Source organism: Gossypium arboreum, chromosome 8, assembly GCF_025698485.1.
Source record: "Gossypium arboreum isolate Shixiya-1 chromosome 8, ASM2569848v2, whole genome shotgun sequence".
NCBI classification, from domain to species: Eukaryota; Viridiplantae; Streptophyta; class Magnoliopsida; order Malvales; family Malvaceae; genus Gossypium; species Gossypium arboreum.
This window is the reverse complement of record NC_069077.1, coordinates 107693542-107712547: the sequence shown is the minus strand read 5'-3', so window position 1 is coordinate 107712547 and position 19006 is coordinate 107693542. Positions and strand designations below refer to the sequence as shown.

Genomic DNA, 19006 nt, shown 5'->3' with positions numbered 1-19006 from the left:
AGCTTTTGCCGATTTCCAACAAAGAAGGGCGTGAATACACACCTGTTTATGAGAACGTACTGAAGTCCACGATCACCAATTTTGGCACACCCTGCATTGAGTCTTAATCACTTTCCCCCTCAGCAACTCATCTAGTTGGCACTATTTAAAGCCAGCTTCTCACCAATGCTCATGTTAACTTCCCGATGTCAGATTACTTTCAACCATTAGGAAAATTCCTTATTTTTCTTTACGACCACTTCAACCACAGAGTTCCAGTCCAACTCCATCTCCTACACAGCTCAAATAGCAAAATAAATACTTCATTCCGCATCCCAGGACTTGAACCTCAGACCTCACAGTTACACAACACGCCACCTTGTTGCTCTACCACAGGCTTTTTCTGTGTCACAAAATATCCTCAATTAATTATAAGGTCTATAGGCCGAAGTGTAGGTTCCTTTAAACAAAATAAATTGCAAGAGCCAAGACTTGAACCCAGGCTCCCTTGCAACCTTAATGTCGCCACAACCACTAGACCACATGCTTCCTTGTGCCATTTACATAACATAATAATTTAAAAGGCCATCATCCAAGCATCCAGGGTTTTCTTCACTTAAAACCAAAATTTTTGCTAAACCCAGGTTTGAACCCAAGATTTCTCAGACACTTCACAGACCACTTAACCACTGAAGTAGATACATAGTTGTGTCATTTCCTTGTACAATTAAATACTTACGGACCCATACTCAAGGCCCAATGCTTCTAGGCCTAAATTTGGGGCATTACAACTCTACCCCATTTAAGAAATTTCGGCCTCAAAATTTACCTGTTCAGAATAAGTAAGGGTATTGTTGCTGCATCGCCTCTTCAAGCTCCCACGCGGCTTCCTCTAAATCGTGATTACGCCGAAGCACTTTAACCAGTGGACCAGATTTCTTTCTTAATACTTTAACATCACGATCCAATATCTGCATCAGTTCCTCCTTGATAGTCAAATCAGGTCCAACCTCGATTTCCTCAACTGAAACAATGTGCAAGGCATCAGAACGGTACTGCCTCAGTATTGAAACATGAAACACGTCATGAATCCTATCCAACTTTGGAGGCCACTCAAGTTGATAAGAGACCTGTCCCAATCGCCTAAGTATTCCTTAAGGTCTAATAAACCTGGGGCTAAGCTTGCCTTTTCGCCCAAACCTCAAAATTTTCTTCCATGGTGAGACCTTGAGAAATACATAATCCCCCACAGAGTACTCGATCTTTTTACACTTCAAGTCTGCATAAGACTTCTGCCTATCAGATGCTTCCTTTAACCGGTCTCGAATCAGTTTCACCTTATCTTCTATATCAGAAATTAATTTTGGCCCCAGAACTTGCCGCTTACCCAGCTCAGTCCAACAGGTAGGAGTACGAAACCTCTGAAATCAATTACACAACCTCTTAACATGTGTTCCAGTATCTGGATCACCCTCTCTGGCTGCCTATCTGTCTGTGGGTGGAACGCAGTACTGAAATCTAGCCTTGTACTCAAAGCCTCGTATAAATTTTTTCAGAACCGAGATGTGAATCTAGGATCTCTGTCAGATATGATAGAAATCTTTGCACCATGCAGTCTCACAATTTTAGCCACATACAACTCGGCCAATTTCTGTAACGAGTAATCCGTGTGGACTGGTATAAAATGGGTAGATTTAGTCAATCTATCCATAATCACCCATATCGAATCTTTCTTAGTTAGCGTCAAGGGTAGCCCACTCACAAAATCCATGGTTACCCTCTCCCACTTCCAGAGTTGAATTTTAACTGGTTGTAGTAACCCTAAAGGTAATTGATGCTTAGCCTTAACTTGCTGGCATGTCAGGCACTTACTCACATACTCAGTAACTTCGCGTTTCAACCCTGGCCACCAGTACAACTCACGAAGATCTTGATATAACTTGTTACTGCCAGGATGCATAGCATATAGACTACTATGCGCCTCTTGCAGTATAGACTGCCTCAGATCAGAATCCCTCAGTATACACACTCTTCCATGGAAGCATAATACTCATTTCTCATTTAGCCCAAAATATGTGGTCTCACCATTATCAACTTGTCAAAAATGAGAAGCTAGTGACTCATCTAGCAACTATTTCTCCTTAATTTGATCAATCCAAGTCCGTCTCACTTGCAGTTCAGCTAACAAGCTACCATCATCGAACAGGCTGAGACGAGCAAACATTGCTCTAAAATCAGATACAACCCTACGACTCAGTGAGTCAGCTACCACATTAGCTTTACCAGGGTGATACTCAATTGAACAATCGTAGTCCTTAAGCAACTCTATCCACCTTCATTGCCTAAGATTCAACTCCTTTTGATTAAAAAGATATTTGAGGCTTTTATGATCTGTGTAAATAATCGACTTTTCATCTTATAAGTAATGTCTCCAAATCTTCAGTGCAAACACCACTGCAGCTAATTCCAAGTCATGAGTGGGGTAATTTATCTCGTGAGGCTTGAGCTGATGAGACGCATAAGCAACCACCTTACCCTCTTGCATTAACACACAACCCAAGCCAATGTGCGATGCATCACTGTAAATAGTAAATTCCTTCCCAGACTTTGGCTGTATCAAAACAAGAGCCTTAGTCAAAACATCCTTCAGTTTCTCAAAACTCTCTTGCTGCTTATCATTCCAATTAAACGGCACCCCCCTACGCAATAACTTAGTCAGAGGTACAGCAATAAATGAAAATCCTTCAACAAAATGTCTGTAATACCCAGCTAGACCCAGAAAGCTTTGAATCTCAAATACCGTCTTCTGTGGTTTCCAATCCACTATAGCTTCAATTTTTCAATGATCTACCCTAATTCTCTCTATCGACACTACATGCCCTAGAAATGTCACTTCCCGCAGCCAGAATTCACACTTGCTAAACTTTTCATAAAGTTGCTTTTCCCTTAGAACTTGCAAAACAATACGAAGATGTGCATCATGCTTCTCCTCGGTTCCTGAATACACCAAGATGTCATCTATAAACACAACTATGAACCGATCCAAATAAGACTAGAATACTAAGCTCATTAGATCCATGAAAGCCACTAGTGCATTCGTCAACCCAAACAGCATCATCAGGAACTCGTAATGACCGTAACGAGTTCTGAATGTAGTCTTCTACAGGTCAGCCTCCTTAACCTTTAGCTGATGATACCCAGACCGAAGATCTATCTTAGAGAAAATCGTAGCTCCTCGCAGTTGGTCAAAAAAATCATTTATCCTCGGTAAAAGGTAATTATTCTTGATAGTCAGCTTGTTCAATTAACGATAATCAATGCACATGCGCATGTATCCATCCTTCTTCTTCACAAACAACACCGGTGTTTCCCACGGAGACACACTCAGTCGAATGAATCCTTGATCTAATAGCTCTTAGATTTGAGCCTTTAGCTCCACCAGCTCTTTCGGTGCCATCCTATAAGGGCCAATGGACTCCGGAGCTGTTCTAGGAAGGAATTCAATACTGAATTCAACCTCACGATCTGGAGGCAACCCTAGAAGCTCTTTAAGAAATACATCCAAAAACTCTTTGACAATTCTGACATCTCCCAGAGAAGGACCTTTAGAATCGGAAATACTAACATATGCTAGGAACACCTCGTAACCTTTACGAACCAGCTTCTCGGCCCTTAACATAGAAATCACATTAGACAAATAATCTCTTCGCTCCCCTATCACCGTCACCTCTTCATCCTCCTTAGACTTCAACACCATACGCTTAGCAGCACAATCCAATTTCGCACGCTGTTTCACTAGCCAATCCATGCCCAATATAATATCAAATTCCTCAAACGACAGTTCCATCAAATCTGTTGAAAAGACCACCCCTTGGACTTCTAAGGGCACATCTCTGAACAACTTACTCACTCCAATCGGTTGTCCCAGTGGACTCAACACAGTCATTTCACTAACTATATTTTTAGACTGAATACCCAACATCTCGAAAATAGTGCATGCAACATACGAGTATGTAAACCCAGTATCAATTAAAGTAGTGTATGGCAAATTATAAATAAGAAACGTACCAGTTATGACGTTAGAGGCATCCCCATCCTCTAAGCGACGAGCAACATAGACCAAGGCTGGCTGTCTCACCTTAGTGTTTCCAGCACCTCTGTCTGGTGCTTCATGACCTCGACCAAACCCGTTTCCACCTCTGGCCTGACCTCAGCCTCTAGGTGGCTGCATACCACCTTTCACAGGCTAAACCCGACCCTATCCTGTAGCTTGCATCTGAGTAAATGTGACAGCCCTAATTTGACCCTAGTCGGGAAGTGGTTTCGGGACCACAAAACTGAGTCATAAAAATAATTAATTGTTATATTCTATGCTTATTATATGTGTACATGCATATGTGAAAGTTTCATACTCTAATTTTGTCATTTATATGTGAAATTATTAAATAGGACTTATGTGAGACAATTGTGAAATGTGATAGCTAAATTTAAAAGTGGTCTATTAATGCATGTTATAAAAAGATGGGACTTGCATGTCAAATATCTCTTTTTGACAATAGTGGCCGGCCAAGGTTATACTTATGGGCATTATATGCATCGGTTAATATTATTATATTAAATAGTGGTAAGAAACATGTAATAAAAAAATTGTGTTAAATTAATGAAGTGAATAAAACAAAGAAAAGAAAGAAAAGTGTTTATCTTTTTGATTTCTTTGGCCGAAAAATCTAAGAAGAGAAGGGAGGGGAAACAAGCATTCGGCTACTCCTTTATAGTCTTGAATAAGGTAAGTAATTCATGTTAGTTCTTGGATTTTTAGCATATTTTAAGTTAGGTATTAAGTTTCTTACTTAGCCCATGACAAAATTTTGAGTTGTGTGGTGTATTGAGCATTCGGCCATGGGAGAAATTGAAGGGGATAGATTGTTGTTCTTATAGTTTAATGAAGTTTGAGCTAGATAATACTTAATTGTTAGTATTTACATGTGAAATGGATGAACTTGGACTTGTTGAATTACTTGAACAAATAATTTGTTTTCAAGTGATAAATGTGAGCAAATGCCGTTGGGTGATTGAATGAAATAATTTGAGGTTTTCATATCAAGAGGTTCAGCTTGTAAATGAATTTTTAAGGGCATAAATATTGAATAATGTTATGCATAAGTTTCGTATTTGATAGTATTTATATAAGTATAATTAGTTCATTTTGATAATATGGTATGAAGTGATAAGTAAAAATATAATGGTAGCTTAAGTTAAATAACATTCGGCTATGAATTTTTGTGTTTAAATTTTTGAATGTTGAATGTTTTAGAATGATGAAATAGAGATTATGCTTAAGTGAAATTATAGATATGTGATGATTGATTGGTGATATGCATGTTTAAATAACATGCATGCAAAGAATGTGTGAAAGAATGAATTGGTAATAAATCGCTTGGGACAAGAATAAAGAACGTGATTTTGGAAAATCACCATAAATTGTGGGAGTTGAATTAGAAGCTGAATAAATTATGTAATTAAATATTAATGAGTCTATTTTCTTATAAAAGAAACTGTGAAAGGAAAAGAATTTCCGATAATGAGATATTTGAAGTGATGTAGGACAAGGTCAAAATGACTTCTAGATCCCCTGTTCTGTTTTTTATAAAATCATGATAAATTGTAAAAAAATGGTTATATGATGGAGTTTATATTATTAGACTCCTTCATGAGTCTAGTTTCAAATGAAATAAATGATCATACATTTTGAATTCTGTACAATGAGAAATTTGATTTGTAGTGAAGAGTGGTCAGATTAGTCAAACAGTGAAATATGGGAAACTTTAAGAAAAATATGGTATTGATCGGCCAAGCTAAAATTCTGAAAATTTTATGGATAAAATATATATGAGTCTATTTTCAGGGAAATTTTACGGTAATTGATTTGGAGTTTTGTAGCTCCAATTATAAATAATTTAGTGACTATTGCTCAGGAAGACAGCTTACTGTGAATTTGTGATTATGTGGTAAATATTGATAAAAAATTTGTTAACGAGTTGCTTAATGTTTTCTTATAAACTTACTATGATCTATATGTGTGAAAGTCGTATATATATATATATATATATATATATATATATATATTCTAAAAGTAATGCTTGAATAGTCGAATAATGACTAGTTTAAAATTGTTGAATTTAAGCTCAAGAGCATAGAGAACCAAGGTTGGACAGGGGAAAAGAGAAAGTAGTTGAATAGCCAATCTGAGACTGTTCGAAAATATTCCAGGCAAGTTTAGAATAGTCACATTTAGTACGTAATTGATAAGGTCTTGATATATGTATGATAACTGTCCTGCGAAGTGACAAATAATTTATGTTTCAAGCTTAAAGCCGAATAGACATTAGAAGTTAAGCTTGGAAAGTAAAATAGACATATATTCTTCTGTATGTTATTGAGCCAAAAGCTATATGAATGGTGCCCATGTTATGCTATTATTCGAATGGAATAAATGAACTATGATTGTGAGATGTTATGTGAATTGAATTTTCTTGCGAATAAGTATGCATGACATTCAGTGATGTATATCCGGACTTAGTGTCCGCAGACTATGTGCTGGAATTATATCCGGACTCAGGGTCAGCAGGCTATATGCTGGAATTATATCCGGACTTAAGGTCCGCAGGCTATGTGCTGGAAATATGTCCGGGCTAAAGTACCGCAGGCTTCGAGTTGGTATTATACCGAGTTTAAATTCCTGCAGGCTTGTGCTGGTAATTGGTTTCAAGTCCTAAGACCTGACAGTATTAATGCCAGTAAGTTAAGAAAGATTACGATATTGAATGTTCGCAGTAAACCATCGTCAAGTAAGTACAATACATTTAATATATTCAGGTACGTATTACTTACTCATCGGTGAATTGATTTCGAAGTGAATCATTAGCATCAAAGAAGAATATATATATAAATATGATTGATGGTTATATTTACGAATATGAGAATGATTTAATCAGTCATGGTATATTTGTGTATGAATTATATGTTAAAATTTCTTTATGTACTCATGTACATTCAGTCAATGATTTTGTGAATTATTAGTATCAAAGAATGATACTTAAGTGTGAATGATTGTTATATCTACGAGTAAAACAATGACCTATTCGGTCACATGTTGTTATTATATGAGATTATTTGATTTAAATGCATCGCATGAACTTTTAGTAAAAGAAAAATATGTGCTGAGAATCTATGTTTATGTTTATGTGTATTCGGCCATGAAGCAATTTGAATTGAGAATAAGTCTGTTTAAATGAATGTTTTGATTTTTGATAAGTTTTAATTATTTGTGATGCTTAAAACTTACTAAGCTTTGAAAGCTTACTTCGTTTGTTACGTTCTCTATTTTATAGATTGTTGATTCCAGTTACCTACTCGGAAAGGGAATCGTCAACTACTCGTCACACTATCTATCATTTTGGGGTACTACTATATTTTGGAGCTAGTATGGCATGTATGGAATAGACTTAAGCGAATGATGTTTTGAGACGTACTTATATAGAAGCCATATGAATATGGCTACTTTTGAATGTCGATACAAGTTTGAATTTCGATCTTTAACTGAGTTTGGCGATGTATATTTTTATTTTATTTTTATTGTGTATGTTTTTTTTAAATATTAAATTTTGGATCAGTAACTCTTCATAGCCCACCTCGGCGACGGACACGGGTTATAGGGGTGTTACAATTTTATTGGTATCAGAGCTACGATTTAGTCAATTCTAGGACTAACGTAGCGTGTGTGAGTCTAGCTATACATGCCATAAAGTGTTAAAATGATAGTGTGATGATTTCTGACAATTAAAACGTGTTTTTCGTATAGTAATGGATTCCGATCCCGATCGAGAAGTAGCTGATGATGTTGAGAGCATAGCGTCTGCTCCCGCGATATGGACAGCACCGATAGGCTCTCAACCAAATGCTAGCAATCAAAATGATGAGGCTAAACAAGCCTTCTATGCTATGATGAACGATTGGTTTACCCAATATATTCGAACTAATCCGGCTGTTACACAACCCCCACCCCCGACTAATACAATCCCTACACCTGTGGTAACTCCTATTGTTGACCCGTTGAGGTTGAACAAACCCCCGGTTGATAGAATTCGAAAGCATGGGGCTACTGAGTTGAAAGCTACTGACAATGATGATACCGAGCAGGTTGAGTTTTGGCTCGATAATACCATTCGTGTGTTTGATGAATTATCGTGCACACCCGATGAGTGCTTAAAATGTACTATATCACTATTACGTGATTCTGCCTACTATTGGTCGAATACTTTAGTTTCAGTGGTGCCGAGAGAACAGGTTACTTGGGATTTCTTTCAAACTGAATTTCGTAAGAAATATATTAGTCAAAGATTCATCGATCAAAAACGAAAGGAATTTCTTGAGCTCAAACAGGGTTCTATGGCAGTTACCGATTATGAGCGAAAGTTTGTCAAACTTAGTAGATATGCTCGGGAATGTGTTTCGTCTGAGGCTATTATGTGTAAACGCTTCGAGGACGGGCTAAATGAAGATATTAAAATGTTTGTTGGCATTCTTGAAATCAGAGAGTTCGTAGTAATAGTCCAGCGAGCTTGCAAAGCCGAGGAGCTTAGTAAAGAAAAAAGGAAAGTTGATGTTGGAGCTGGAGAGTTTCATAAAAGATCTTCGGGAAAGCCTTTTCAGCAATCATCGAAAAAAATTTGAGATGATTCGGGCCGATCTAAGAACACTTCGGGCTTTTCCAGACGAGACCGTGATCGACCTCCTATGAGTACACGAGCCACATCAGTTGCCAGTGATGGAAATGATCGTCGAGATAGGACCGAGTGTAAGTTTTGTGGAAAATGGCATTCAGGGAGTTGTAGATTTCATGATCACTCATGTTATAGATGCGGATCATCCGACCACTTCATCAAAGACTGCCCGAGGTTGTCAGAATGAAATGTGAATCAGAGTGGAAAACCGAGTACTGCTATAGCTCGAGGTAGACCACCAAGGAATATGGGAAATGCTAGTGGCAGTCAGAAAGGGTCTAGAGATGCTACGACCAGATCTGAGGCTCATACTCCTACTAGAGCTTATGGTATACGCACATGCGAGGATGCTTCTTCACCTGATGTTGTTACTGGTACTTTCACTCTCTTTAATACTGATGTTATTGCATTGATTGACCCTGGTTCTACTCATTCATATGTATGTGAGATTTTAGCATCCAGTAAGACTCTACCTATTGAGTCTACTGAGTTCGTGATTCGAGTGTCGAATCCCTTGGGTCGATATGTGCTAGTTGACAAAGTGTGCAAGAAATGTCCCCTGATAATCCGAGGTTCCTATTTTCCGGTCGATTTGATGCTTTTACCGTTTGATGAATTTGATGTTATTCTCGGTATGGATTGGCTGACTGTACATGATGCAGTTGTGAATTGCAAACGAAAAACTATTGATTTGAGATGTGCAAACGATGAGATAATCCGAGTTGAGTCTACTGATTTGAACGGATTGCCAGCAATAATATCCTCGATGTTGGCTCGAAAATATGCGAGAAAGGGGTGCACCAGTATTGTTTGTAAAAAAAAGAAAAAAAAGAAAGAAAGATGGAACTATGATAATGTGCATCAACTACCGTCAATTAAATAAAGTGACAATAAAGAACAAATATCCGTTACCGCGTATTGATTTTTGTTTGATCAGCTGAAGGTGTTTCGAATGTGGATTCAGAGTTTCAAATTGACAACAATGATTGTTTGAGGTTCTGAAGTTGATTGTGTGTTCCAAGAAATTCGGAACTTATTTCGATGATTTTGAGCAAGGCTCATAGCAGCCAAATGTCAGTTCACCCGGGTAGTACGAAAGTGTATAACGATCTGAAGTGTCAGTATTGGTGGCATGGTAAAAGACATTTCTGACTTTGTCTCGAAGTGTTTGATATGTCAACAAGTGAAAGCGGAACATCAAGTGCCTTTGGGATTACTTCAGCCTATTATGATACCCGAATGGAAATGGGATCGAGTCACGATGGATTTTGTATCTGGGTTGCCATTGTCACCAAGCAAGAAAGATGCGATCTGGGTTGTTATTGATAGATTGATAAAGTCGGCTCATTTTATTCCCGTACGTATGAACTATTCACTTGACAAGTTAGTCGAATTGTATGTTTCTCAGATTGTAAGGTTACACGGGGTACCCACTTCTATTGTATCGAATAGAGATCCGAGATTCACATCGCGATTTTGAAAGAAATTGCAAGAAGCACTGGGTACCAAGTTGCATTTTAGCACCGCTTTTCATCCCCAGACTGATGATCAATCCGAGTGGATAATTCAGATACTCGAGGATATGTTGAGATGTTGCATCCTTGAGTTTAGTGGTTCATGGGAACGGTATTTACCTTTGATTGAATTCGCTTACAACAATAGTTTTCAATCAAGCATTAAGATGACACCGTACGAGGCTTTGTATGGTCGTAAATGCCGTGCACCATTGTTTTAGACCGAGCTCAGTGAAAGTAAAATTTTCGAGGTTGATTTAATTAAAGATACTGAACAGAAAGTAAAAGTGATTCGTGAAAGTCTGGAAACAGCTTCAGATCGCCAGAAGTCATATATGGATTTAAAATGAAAAGACATTGAGTATCAGGTCGGATACAAAGTATTTCTTAAAGTTTCACCTTGGAAAAAGGTGCTCAGATTTAACCGTAAGGGCAAATTGAGTCCGAGGTTCATCGGGCCGTATGAAATATCCGAACGAATTTGGCCAGTCGCATACAGATTAATTTTGCCCCCTGAACTTGAAAAGAGTCACAACGTTTGTCATGTGTCAATGCTTCGACATTATAGATCCGATCCATCGCACATAATTAATCTATCCGAGGTTGAAATACAATCTGATTTGAGTTATGAAGAAGAACCGATTCGTATCCTAGCTCGCGAGGTGAAAGAGTTACGAAACAAAAAGGTTCCGTTAGTAAAGGTGTTATGGCTCAAGCACGGGAAGCTACTTGAGAACCCGAGAACTCTACGAAAGAACGATACCCAAATCTATTTACTGGTAAGATTTTCGGGGACGAAAATTCCTTAAGTGGGGGAGAGTTGTGACAGCCCTAATTTGACCCTAATCGGGAAGTGGTTTTGGGACCACAAAATCGAGTCATAAAAATAATTAATTGTTATATTCTATGCTTATTATATGTGTACATGCTTATGTGAAAGTTTCATGCTCTAATTTTGTCATTTGTATGTGAAATTATTAAATAGGACTTATGTGAGACAATTGTGAAATGTGATAGCTAAATCTAAAAGTGGTCTATTAATGCATGTTATAAAAAGATGGGACTTGCATGTCAAATATCTCTTTTTGACAATAGTGGCCAGCCAAGCTCATACTTATGGGCATTATATGCATGGGTTAATATTATTATATTAAATAGTGGTAAGAAACATGTAATAAAAAAATTGTGTTAAATTAATGAAGTGAATAAAAAAAAGAAAAGAAAGAAAAGTGTTCATCTTTTTGATTTCTTTGGCCGAAAATTCTAAGAAGAGAAGGGAGGGGAAACAAGCATTCGGCTACTCCTTTATAGTCTTGAATAAGGTAAGTAATTCATGTTAGTTCTTGGATTTTTAGCATATTTTAAGTTAGGTATTAAGTTTCTTACTTAGCCCATGACAAAATTTTGAGTTGTGTGGTGTATTGAGCATTCGGCCATGGGAGAAATTGAAGGGGATAGATTGTTGTTCTTATAGTTTAATGAAGTTTGAGCTAGATAATACTTAATTGTTAGTATTTACATGTGAAATGGATGAACTTGGACTTGTTGAATTACTTGAACAAATAATTTGTTTTCAAGTGTTAAATGTGAGCAAATGCCGTTGGGTGATTGAATGAAATAGTTAGAGGTTTTCATATCAAGAGGTTCGGCTTGTAAATGAATTTTTAAGGGCATAAATCTTGAATAATGTTATGCATAAGTTTCTGATTTGATAGTATTTATATAAGTATAATTAGTTCATTTTGATAATATGGTATGAAGTGATAAGTAAAAATATAATGGTAGCTTAAGTTAAATAACATTCGGCTATGAATTTTTGTGTTTAAATTTTTGAATGTTGAATGTTTTAGAATGATGAAATAGAGATTATGCTTAAGTGAAATTATAGATATATGATGATTGATTGGTGATATGCATGTTTAAATAACATGCATGCAAAGAATGTGTGAAAGAATGAATTGGTAATAAATCTGCTTGGGACAGCAACAGTAACATGATTTTGGAAAATCACCATAAATTGTGGGAGTTGAATTAGAAGCTGAATAAATTATGTAATTAAATATTAATGAGTCTATTTTCTTATAAAAGAAACTGTGAGAGAAAAAGAATTTCCAATAATGAGATATTTGAAGTGATGTAGGACAAGGTCAAAATGACTTCTAGATCCCCTGTTCTGTTTTTATAAAATCATGATAAATTTTATAAAACTAGTTATATGATGGAGTTTATATGCTTAGACTCCTAAAGGAGTCTAGTTTCAAATGAAATAAATGATGACATATTTTGAATTCTGTACAATGAGAAATTTGATTCGTAGTGAAGAGTGGTCAGATTAGTCAAACAGTGAAATAGGGGAAACTTTAAGAAAAATCTGGTATTGATTGGCCAAGCTAAAAATTCTGAAATTTTTATGGATAAAATATATATGATTCTATTTTCAAGGAAATTTTACGGAAACTGATTTGGAGTTTTATAGATCCAATTATAAATAATTTAGTGACTGTTGCTTAGGAAGATAGCTTACTGTGAATTTGTGATTATGTGGTAAATATTGATAAAAAATTTGTTAACGAGTTGCTTAATGTTTTCTTATAAACTTACTATGATCTATATGTGTGAAATTCATATATATATATATATATATATATATATACATTCTGAAAGTAATGCTTGAATAGTCGAATAATGACTAGTTTAAAATTGTTGAATTTAAGCTCAAGAGCATAGAGAACCAAGGTTGGACAAGGGAAAAGAGAAAGTAGTTGAATAGACAATCTGAGACTGTTCGAAAATATTCCAGGTAAGTTTTGAATAGTCACATTTAGTACTAATTGATAATGTCTGGATATGTGTATGATAACTGTCCTGCGAAGTGACAAATAATTTATGTTTAAGGCTTAAAGCCGGATAGACATTAGAAGTTAAGCTTGGAATGTAAAATGGACATATATTCTTATGTATGTTATTGAGCCAAAAGTTATATGAATGGTGCCCATGTTATGCTATTATTCGAATGGAATAAATGAACTATGATTGTGAGATGTTATGTGAATTGAATTTTCTTGCGAATAAGTATGCATGACATTCAGTGATGTATATCCGGACTTAGGGTCCGCAGGCTATGTACTGGAATTATATTCGGACCTAGGGTCTGCAGGCTATGTGCTCGAATTATATCCGGACTTAAGGTCCACAGGCTACATGCTGGAAATATGTCCGAGCTAAAGTCCCGCAGGCTTCGAGCTAGTATTATACCGGGTTTAAATTCCCGCAGGCATGTGCTGGTAATTGGTTTCAAGTCCTAAGACCTGACAGGCTTAATGCCAGTAAGTTAAGTAAGATTACGATATTGAATGTTCTCAGTAAACCATCGTCGAGTAAGTACTATACATTTAATATGTTCAGGTACATATTACTTACTCATCGGTGAATTGATTTCGAAGTGAATCATTAGCATCAAAGAAGAATATATATATAACTATGATTGATGGTTATATTTGCGAATATGAGAATGATTTAATCGGTCATGGTATATTTGTATATGAATTATATGTTAAAATTTGTTTATGTACTCATGTACATTCAGTCAATGATTTTGTGAATTATTAGTATCAAAGAATGATACTTAAGTGTGAATGATTGTTATATCTACGAGTAAAACAATGACCTATTCGGTCAAATGTTGTTATTATATGAGATTATTTGATTTAAATGCATCGCATGAACTTTTAGTAAAAGAAAAATATGTGCTGAGAATCTATGTTTATGTTTATGTGTATTCAGCCATGAAGCAATTTGAATTGAGAATAAGTCTGTTTAAATGAATGTTTTGATTTTCGATAAGTTTTAATTATTTGTGATGTTTAAAACTTACTAAGCTTTGAAAGCTTACTTCGTTTGTTACGTTCTCTGTTTTATAGATTGTTGATTCCAGTTACCTACTCGGAAAGGGAATCGTCAGCTACTCGTCACACTATCTATCATTTTGGGGTAGTACTATATTTTGGAGCCAGTATGGCATGTATGGAATAGACTTAAGCGAATGATGTTTTGAGACGTACTTATATATAAGCCATGTGAATATGGCTACTTTTGACTGTCGATACAAGTTTGAATTTCGATCTTTAACTGAGTTTGGCGATGTATATTTTTATTTTATTTTTATTGTGTATGTTTTTTTAAATATTAAATTTTGGATCAGTAACTCTTCATAACCCACCCCGGCGACGGACACGGGTTATAGGGGTGTTACAGTAAACCCCTGAGTACAGTTCTTAACCCGAGGATCCATAGACCACATCTAAAGTATGCCCCAGTCCGTTTCCAACACTCGCCCTGGTGAGTTCTCCCATAATTGGCGCAAGGCTGCGGTCTTACAACAATACCAGGAATCGCTAGAATTGGCCCATCAAACCTGGCCCTCTTTACAGGCCTTCCAGAAGAACTCGAGGGTTGAAAATCCCTTTTATTCTTGCACTTATCTTTCTCGCGGTTCTGGCGCTCAGAACGCTTCACATCGTCAATAATTTTTGCTTTTTCCACAAGGGCAGCAAAGTCCCGCTCCCTCTTTGGGACTATCAGCACGCGTAACTCGTCTCGGAGGCCTTCCTCAAACCGCACATAGCGTTCATATTTAGTTGCGACTATCCTGCATGCAAACCGACTCAACCGCAGAAACTCTGCCTCGTACTCTGCCACGGTTTTATTCCCCTGAATCAAATTCAGAAATTCCTTCCTTCGGGCATCTACATAACTTACGCCCACATACTTCCCTGAAAAGGCTGCTTTGAAGAAATCCCATGTCAAACAGTCAGTGGTAGTCTCTAACAAATATTCTGCCACATTCGGGGCTACACCTGAAGCACCCCTGAAGATTTTCGCTCCATTAGATCGGAGTTACTCCAAAATTGACCCCCAGCCTACAGATCCAGTACTTGCTCCAGCAACCCTTTCAAGAACTCGTAGCATTGCTTGAGATAAAGCATCATCCCCAACTACTCGGTCATGAGACCCTGACTCAATTACTGACGAGGTTGGTGCCGTCCTAGCCGGTATGTGACAGCCCTAAAGTGACCCTAGTCAGAAAGCAGTTTCGGGACCGCTAAACCGAGTCACCAAATTATTTGAATGTGATATTTATTGTCTAAAATATGTGAATATGAATGTGCGAAAATTTTTAAGCTTCGATTTAGTTAATTGCATGTGAATGGAGTACATAGGACTTATGTGAGAAAATTTAGAAATGTGCTAGGCAAATGTAAAGTGGCCTAATAATGCATGTTATAGAAATGGTGGGTTTGCATGTCAAATTGCCCAATATTTGAGCTAACGGCCGGCCATGCTATGAGTGGAAACATGTCACAAACATGTTATGTAGTGATGTATGTTAGGAACAATAAAATAATGAGTATGGGTAATAAAGAAATGGAAAAAGGAAAAGAATGGTGAGATTGTTCCTAACATACATGGTATGGCGCATTATCTTTGAAAAGACTGCAAACTTTTGGCATTGTTCAGTTATATATAATCTTTTTGCTTTTTTTTTTTTGAAATAGATGACTTTTGACTTTGTAATATTGGCATATAAAACTATCTCCCCCTCTTAATGGAGTAGTTGACGTCTACAAAGATGAGTCATTGTCAGCTTGAAACTTCTGATGAGCTCGGGCCCATAACATACATGCCTCATAAGTCTTTACTCCTTTAAATTTGGCATCCATTGTACAACTGATGCAATCCCTTTCCATGGTGGACCAACAGTGCCCCAAAACCTCATGTTTATCCTGGCAATTGCAAATCCTCCTGCATGCGTCTTTGGACCATATTTTTGAATCCCCATAATAGTCTCAACAAGGTCTTGTTTTGTCTCCTCAGCTAATTCCAATTTCGCAATCTTTCCTTTATCTAAGGCTATATTTCCTACCACCACTTCATGGGGTAAAAACCATTTTCAACAAATTCAGAAACAAGTCACAATTTCTGTCACCTTCAAAGTACTGAGATTCCTCTAAACACATATCGCACTTAAAAGGAACTCTGAATCTATAGTATCGTTGCCCGTGTCATTGATATCTAGGGATCTATGATAGGCACACAAAAGAATATAAAAGGAATAAATGAATTCAAAAATGACTATTTACATGAAATGAAAATTTAGAAAGAATGTCAAAGTTCAAAAGAATCAGAATGAAAGAATATTTACTCGGATAAATAATAAAAGTATGTTTTATTGAAAATAAAAATGTCTGAACATGAGCCCACTTCTCAAAAGAAATCTCATTACTCCTAGGCTTTAGAGCAACAAGAGTGTTCTGAATATTACTCCGTAAAATTCCTAAAGATTATAGGAAGTTCTTCTGCAGTCCAATTGTTTAAAGAACTTTCCGGTTTGTAAGGGCGAATGCCCTCAAGGTTTCTTTGTTCAGTCCCTTCCTCATGTATGACATTGATGGGATTATTTTCATTTCCAAACACCCCTTCTCCGTAAGCTATCCTCTTGACACAAAAGTCGTGGATATGTAAGGGAACGTCTCTTTTTCACTTAGCCGTGACCCTCTTCTCTCTCTCTCTCTTTTTCTTTCTTTTTTAATAACTTTAACTAATTATGGTCTTTTTATAATTTAAATGCATATAATGCGATGTGATGTAATACAAATGCATGAATGCAAAAAGGTATCGATCTCGACTTAATTTCATTTAGAAAACTTTATTTAGAAAAAGAATATCTTTACATATGAATGGATTACAAATACGCCTTCGTCCCATGGCCCAAAGTTTTAACTCAACAAAGCTAACTCTTGACAATGATCTGACTGTGCTCAATGTATCAGCTTGTACCTTCATGGCCCGTAAATGATCTACTACCATCCCGAATTTGAGCTATGGCTTCACCTATAAGATAATCCCTACATCTATGGATACCTCTTCCAATTTCTGTGAAGTTGTTCTGATTATCTTGAAAGAAAGATTGGCAAACAAGTGGGAATTCCTACTTAACATGCTACCTTAAAATGATATCCAACACCTCTAGGGTTTCTTGAGAACTTTCAGATTCTTGTCCATGCAAAGCATTTTGAAATGCTTAGATGGGTATTTTCTCAGTATAGTTAATCTCTACTTTAAAGGTCTTTTAAATGATATGGACTTCTTTAATCTCATTCTTTTGCGTCCATTTTGACATATCATCAAGGCTTGCATTTCCATTATCTCTGATAAGTGCAACATAGTGAACTCATGCTTGTTGTTTGGTTCTATAATAAATAAGCCTTTTACCATCATAGGTACAATTCTTTCCATCCAACTCACCTTTGTAGGTCCATGCATTCTGTTAATCACTTTTCTTCCAACACTCTTACCATCGACCATCTTCCTATGAAAGAGAAATGTTGTAATGGTGGAAATGTCCATCCATACTCTTCTTGTTCACCTTAAAATGATTGGTGAGTACATTACCTTTTTCCTTGCAGCACGCCTTGCCATAGAGTGTCGAACAATCTTCTTCATATCCAATTCTGCTTTGATTGGAAACAACATTAAGACGCACTAGTGGCAGAAGAGGCAAGAATTCCAAGACTGCCCCTTTTCCCTCCTGCTCTTTCCATTTTAGCTCACTCCCTCTCCCTATGACATTCATCAACTTCCTCACAAAAGTTGGAATATAGTTAGCCCTTGAGTAAACTTTATCAACTTGAGTCATAGGACAACGCCACAAAATTGAATATTCCTCCACCACGGGTACCATATAGGCTTTTCCAAACGTAAAGAAACTGTATACAAGATTCCAATGCTAAGTGATGGCCTGAAACCAATTCTCATCTATTCCCAAGTCAAGCAAGTACTGCAAGTCCCCATGGTTGTTGTAGAACAACTGCTTGGCTTTGCTACCCCATTGATCCCATATTTCCTTTAACTCATGTTGATTATCCTGTGTGATACGAATGTTGTCTGACAGATCAGACACATATCCCATGGCTAGACTATTTTCCTTTACTAACTGAGTTTGCTCTGACCATATATGGACGTTAGCATTATCTTCCACTCTATCAAGAAGCCCGTTCTCCATAATAAAACTCTCTAACTTAGAAACTGACCGTGAATCGATACCTTTGTAAACGCAAAATGTCATGCAAACAAAAGAAAAGAAATAGTCAGTATCACATGATATCAATAAACCTCAACAATAATTTATAAGGGTAATATCTAAAGTTTAACTCTAACTAAGTTGGGCTCTTACGGTTATATCTATATGAGGTTGGTTCTAAAGTTTGAGGTACCTGAACCAGCAGATTCCTCGATCCTCACCCATTATAGGCTCATTTGAATCAAGTTCAGTTCAGGGAAATATATTTCCCTATGGTTACACGGAGATGAGAATCTCATGAAACCATAGGTACGGATGTATCCCAAAAGTGATCCACTATCCTGCACGGAGGCGAAAACCTCACGAAGGCGTAGCTTCTCACTCCCACTTAATGGTGTGACCACAACGGTCATGCAAATGCAATGCGTATTAGAATATAGCAACACATGCAATAATACAAACACATGTAATGCAAAGAGGATTAAATTTTAAAATTTTAATTTCCGACATTAAGACAAGAGATAGTCAATTACACGGCTCGACTCTCTTAAACATCCCCAGTGGAGTCGCCAAGCTGTCGAAACCATTTTCAAGTCGAGTTTTGGAAAATGGGAATCGACTTTTTTTAAAAAAAAAAAACGAAAATGGGA

The 19006-nt window shown here is 36.8% G+C and overlaps 2 protein-coding genes across 2 annotated transcripts; both read right to left on the bottom strand.

The window, feature by feature from the left end:
- Positions 1 to 812: 812 nt before the first annotated feature.
- Positions 813 to 1939, bottom strand: LOC108477479 (uncharacterized). The gene is made up of 3 exons (XM_017780026.1): positions 1757 to 1939; positions 1206 to 1400; positions 813 to 1109 (listed from the first exon to the last, which is right to left on the bottom strand). Exons 1-3 carry the CDS (start codon positions 1937 to 1939, stop codon positions 813 to 815), a joined length of 675 nt encoding a protein of 224 aa, XP_017635515.1.
- Positions 1940 to 3394: 1455 nt separating this feature from the next.
- LOC128296640 (uncharacterized) lies at positions 3395 to 18017 on the bottom strand. The gene is made up of 4 exons (XM_053032077.1): positions 17729 to 18017; positions 15189 to 15288; positions 14546 to 15143; positions 3395 to 4183 (listed from the first exon to the last, which is right to left on the bottom strand). Exons 1-4 carry the CDS (start codon positions 18015 to 18017, stop codon positions 3395 to 3397), a joined length of 1776 nt encoding a protein of 591 aa, XP_052888037.1.
- Between the last annotated feature and the right edge of the window lie 989 nt (positions 18018 to 19006).

Excerpts from the sequence above, each read along its gene's own strand:
- LOC108477479 (XM_017780026.1), bottom strand. The coding sequence starts at position 1,939 with ATGCATCCTGGCAGTAACAAGTTATATCAAGATCTTCGTGAGTTGTAC. Across the intron at positions 1,401-1,756 it reads AACTCTGGAAGTGGGAGAGG|AGGTTTCGTACTCCTACCTG; the intron begins GTAACCATGGAT and ends AATTGATTTCAG. Across the intron at positions 1,110-1,205 it reads GGGATTATGTATTTCTCAAG|GTCTCTTATCAACTTGAGTG; the intron begins GTCTCACCATGG and ends CGATTGGGACAG.
- LOC128296640 (XM_053032077.1), bottom strand. The coding sequence starts at position 18,017 with ATGGTACCCGTGGTGGAGGAATATTCAATTTTGTGGCGTTGTCCTATG. Across the intron at positions 15,144-15,188 it reads ACTGGATCTGTAGGCTGGGG|GGGTGCTTCAGGTGTAGCCC; the intron begins GTCAATTTTGGA and ends GAAAATCTTCAG. Across the intron at positions 4,184-14,545 it reads GGATCCTCGGGTTAAGAACT|GCCAGAGGTGGAAACGGGTT; the intron begins GTACTCAGGGGT and ends GGCTGAGGTCAG.